The 4,521-nt window shown below is 30.6% G+C and overlaps 1 protein-coding gene across 2 annotated transcripts in view; it reads left to right on the top strand.

Moving 5' to 3' along the window:
• Nucleotides 1-4,521, top strand: part of LOC106688748 (vascular endothelial growth factor receptor 1) — a 199,842-nt gene that overhangs the window by 90,669 nt on the left and 104,652 nt on the right. For both annotated transcript variants that reach the window (XM_067050193.1, XM_067050194.1), the window contains exon 12: nucleotides 1,151-1,278. In XM_067050193.1, the coding sequence (XP_066906294.1) occupies nucleotides 1,151-1,278 (128 nt within the window). The remainder of the gene's footprint in view (nucleotides 1-1,150; nucleotides 1,279-4,521) is intronic.

The following is a 4,521-nucleotide window of genomic DNA, read 5'->3' as shown; positions in this document are numbered from 1 at the left end:
CCCTTTTCAGTCGGTTCCCATCAGGAACTGATAGAGATACATAATATAAATATATAATATAAATACATAATATAAATATATAAATACAGATACATATATTACATTAATATATGAATAAATTTGAATATAATACCTGTACGGGGAACCCCCTAATCGGGCTTAGAAACCCCGAGCCCCGTACACGGCAATATATATATATAATTGACTGATACAACTTTACATTAATAAATAAAAGTTTTCAAGATATTTAGATAAGATTACTTTTGCCTTATTTATCCATTTGTAATAATGAATAGTTTGTTTCTCAATTTCCTTTTTTATTTAAAACAAGTTATTTGGATATACAATGCTGTTTGTTTTCTTATTTTGTCATTCCTTGATACTTTCTTGTTATCTGGGGACATTGTTCATTTTATATTTAAACATAAATAATATGCACTGATTATTTGGATTTTTGAGGCGAATAAATTTTCTTTTTATTAAATGCAACTTGAACACATCTTATTGCATTCATTATTGATATATTTGAATACTAACTGTCCACAAATAAACCCAGTGAAATCAGAATTGAAATTATGAGTTGTGGTTTGGTTGCTTGTTTTAAATAGCACAAATGTTAAAACTTCGTTTCTCATCAATAAATTAACAATTAATTTAAACATTTTTGTAACACTAAATGCAATACAATTAATTTAAATGAATATACCAGTAAATAAAGTCATTACTTTAATTGTGACACAATGTATATGTAAAAGGTAATGAGCTTGCATCACATACGAGCAGATAAGCAAAATATTTTCTATTTATTTGACAATAAAAAGTTAAACTATGTTTATTATATTCTGTATTCATGAAAACATTTTAATTGAAGTAGCCCTAAGAATGTTATCAGCCTTCAACTTCTGCTAAGCTTTTTATTATTACAAATATATTCCTATAATTTATTTGAAGTTATATGTTTTATGTTTTTATGTTTTAGTATATTCATACTATATATTTGTATTTAGTTATATGTTTTATATTTATGTTTGTAGCATATTCATACTATATATTTGTATTCAGTTCTATGTTTTATATTTATGTTTGTTGTATATTCATACATTATATTAGTAATCAGTTCTGTGTTTATTAAAATCACATTGATTTGTAGAAGTGCCTTTACTGAACTGACATATTTGAAACCAAATGCTTATTATCAACCTAATTCTGAGCAAGCTTCAGAATACTCAAATGGTCATTCTGCAGTAACCTATACAACGTCTTTGTCAACACCTATAGGTTTGTATCTTCTACTAATTCAGCAATGAACACAATTATTTATCTTGATTTTTTTTTTTTTTTTGGTATTTAGTTATGTACATACACATGTATATATTTGTGGACAAACCTTTAACTTAAGTTTTATATATATACATGATTTGTTTCTTTAATGGCAGCAAATATAGATTAACAGAAAATAATTTATATTACTTTTTTTTTTTTTAATGGAACAATATATCTGTGTGTTTATTTTTTTTTTTTTGAGGAGTGTCTGTGGATACCTTCAAAAGATGCGGATAGGCCCGTACCTCTCCGTGTGTGGGATTTTTACCCATTTAAACCACCTCCTACACTTGTTCTTCTGACAGCAAAATGGCTGAGTGCCGCCACATGGTTCTCTTCACATAGTTCTCATTTTTTCCATGCTAGTCACTCCTTCTAGCCCTCTCTAATCTATCTTTAAAGGACAACTGTAATGAATTTTTTCCATGCTACACAATGTTGTTCTGAGCACAGCATATGGCTCACCAAGTTTTCTGGTGTGATGTTTACTCCACACAATCTCTCCAATTCATTGATTTCTTCTGCAAAGTGTATTCAAGTAAAAAACGCTCCATGATTTCTTCGATAGCCATACATGCAGGGCATTCTGCGGTGTTGTCCAATTTAAAGCGGTATTAGTTGGCTCTAAAGCATCTGTGTCTGATCAACAGTTGGGTTACATTAAATCCACCTCACCCTGGCAGCAACCATACCACGAGCCAACATCGGGTATTAACCTGTAAGTCCACCTACCAGAACCTGCAGCTTCCCAATGCTGTTGCCACTTATTGATAGTTATTTTCTGTTTGAGAGGCCATTTGCGCCCTTCATGAACTGTTGCAGTTGGAGGGAAAGGGTTTTCTCAAATGACTTACTTATAGTATCCAATTGAAAGACAGGTTGACAGGTAGGCCTTAAAAAATAGTGCTTAGAACACTAAGTAAAGGCTCGATAAAGCTCCCCACAAAATCAAATGTTATGGAAAATATTGTCTGCACAGTATTCCCAGAACAGGCGACTTCTATTGAACATTTAAACAACATATTGTAATAATCAAAAATTATTTTAAGTAAATAAAACGTATTTAATATAGTTTTCACTTAATTCTCATATCTAAAGTATAGTTTTGAAGATGATCAGGTCAAATAAAAAGATTAAATATTAAATAGATATGAGAATTTTAATTTTATTATATATAATATTATAGACTCTTAATCTCAGGGCGGGTTTCTAAGGAATCAGAACAGATACTTTTTTTACCAATAATGCTTAATTAAATTAATATCTCTTTTACAAAGGTATTTAATTTTAGGTAGAAAAAACTAACCAATTTCATAGAATCTTCTTTTGATGATTTTCTCAACAAACTAACACTGACTGTTGGCAATTTTTCAGTATACAAAACACTAAAGGAACAAAGCATGGGTTCTTTAACAGTTTTAACTCATCTCATTCACAGGCGATCCAAAACAAAGAGTCCCTTTTTCTTCTTGGGTGACTCTTTGATGTCCTTTTTTTCAAGATGTCCTCCTTGAGCTAGATAAAAGATGATGACCTCCTCATACAAGAAACATCATTCCTCGCCCGTGCCTAAGCAATGAATTTCCTAAAACCAGGTTTTTTCCTTCTCCTTCTCTCGTTGTTAGTTCTCAACATTTATTGTAGCAATTTTACGGTTTTGAGTTTTTTCCTCATTTCCTATATGAACATTATTTTAACACTTATTCTTGACTTACATTTTTTCTTAAATTTTCTTAAAATTGATTAGCTTTCTTTTTTGGTTTAAGAAAGCAAATGAACAATATTAAAACGATACATAAATAAAAAATAAAAACACTTTATATGTAAAAATATACTATTTACTCAAAAAGAGCATATTCCTCTCTAGGTAAAAAAAAATTATTTCGAACTCAAAATTTTTTTTTCCCTAATAAATTCTGAATCAATTTTAGTCCAATCATTTAAATAAACATTTGGTCAAAAAACTGCCTCTGAGTTAATAATTACTTACAAATACACATACAATTTACTCAAAAAGAGCATATTCCTCTCTAGGTAAAAAAAAATTATTTCGAACTCAAAATTTTTTTTTCCCTAATAAATTCTGAATCAATTTTAGTCCAATCATTTAAATAAACATTTGGTCAAAAAACTGCCTCTGAGTTAATAATTACTTACAAATACACATACAATAATTACAACTCAATACTATAACATATTTAACACAAGGGAGAGAAATACTTTATTTATCTATGCTGCCTAACTACATCAGGTTGCTATCTCACACAGCATAATTATCAATCCGTAATTGGACATATATAAATTACACATACATGGTATAATCATAAAAAAAGAGATACAATAATAAGATATAATAAACAATTTTTTTTCCCCTACAGTTTCCTTTTATAATCAATTTCGGTCTGTACAACAAATACAAATGTTTCAATTCATTCCTATTTTTCTTTCTCATTTCTGCTCCTCCAATTTCACCATTTCACAATTTTTTAATTCACTCGATCAACAAATTCGCTCTCTGGAATTCACCCTCCTAGATCCTTTTCAGTGACCCGCTAAACAAATTCAATATTAGACGGCAATGTGAGATCAGACCATCATTCATAGTCACAGCAGTAGATCAGTTTAATAATAATAATAACCAATTTTTTTTTTCATGACTACTACAATTTAAATTTTGTTCCATTTTGAGTCCATGCTTCTGAATACTTGTTACTAATTTTTCTAATTCCAACCCCGCCTTCCTCAGGTCCTGGGCGGTTGTACGGAACTTTATCCATTCTAGTGTCTTGGCATGAGCTTGCGCTAAAGAGACTTCCAGTAGTGGCTGAATCTCTGCCGGAGGTTGGTTCCCTGCGGCTAAAGGTTGGTTGACTGCAGGTACAGGTGGGTTGTTTTGGTTCAGACCCTCCAGGTTCAGAACTGCTGCTCTCACGATTCTGTTACTGGCCATATTTAAAAAAAAAAAATTAAATGAGACAACAAATAAAAAATTCTTCTTTAAAACAAAAATTACTCCAGGGTTTCGGCACCATTTAAGTATCAGCAAAAGCATAACTTAAAAAAATAGAAAAAGGAATAAGACCTGACACGCTTGGACTGCTGTAAAATGCTGGCTTTATTGGATTTCGTACATCTATATACATATATTCCATCAGCTGATCTCACAGTCAGCTGACATCAAAGTAACAGTTGACTCAG

The sequence above is a fragment of the Halyomorpha halys genome, unplaced genomic scaffold (assembly GCF_000696795.3).
Source record: "Halyomorpha halys isolate HHAL.00 unplaced genomic scaffold, Hhal_1.1 Scaffold1191.1, whole genome shotgun sequence".
NCBI lineage: Eukaryota > Metazoa > Arthropoda > Insecta > Hemiptera > Pentatomidae > Halyomorpha > Halyomorpha halys.
Note: the sequence above shows the minus strand (reverse complement) of the source record. Positions and strands in the feature narration are given on the sequence as shown.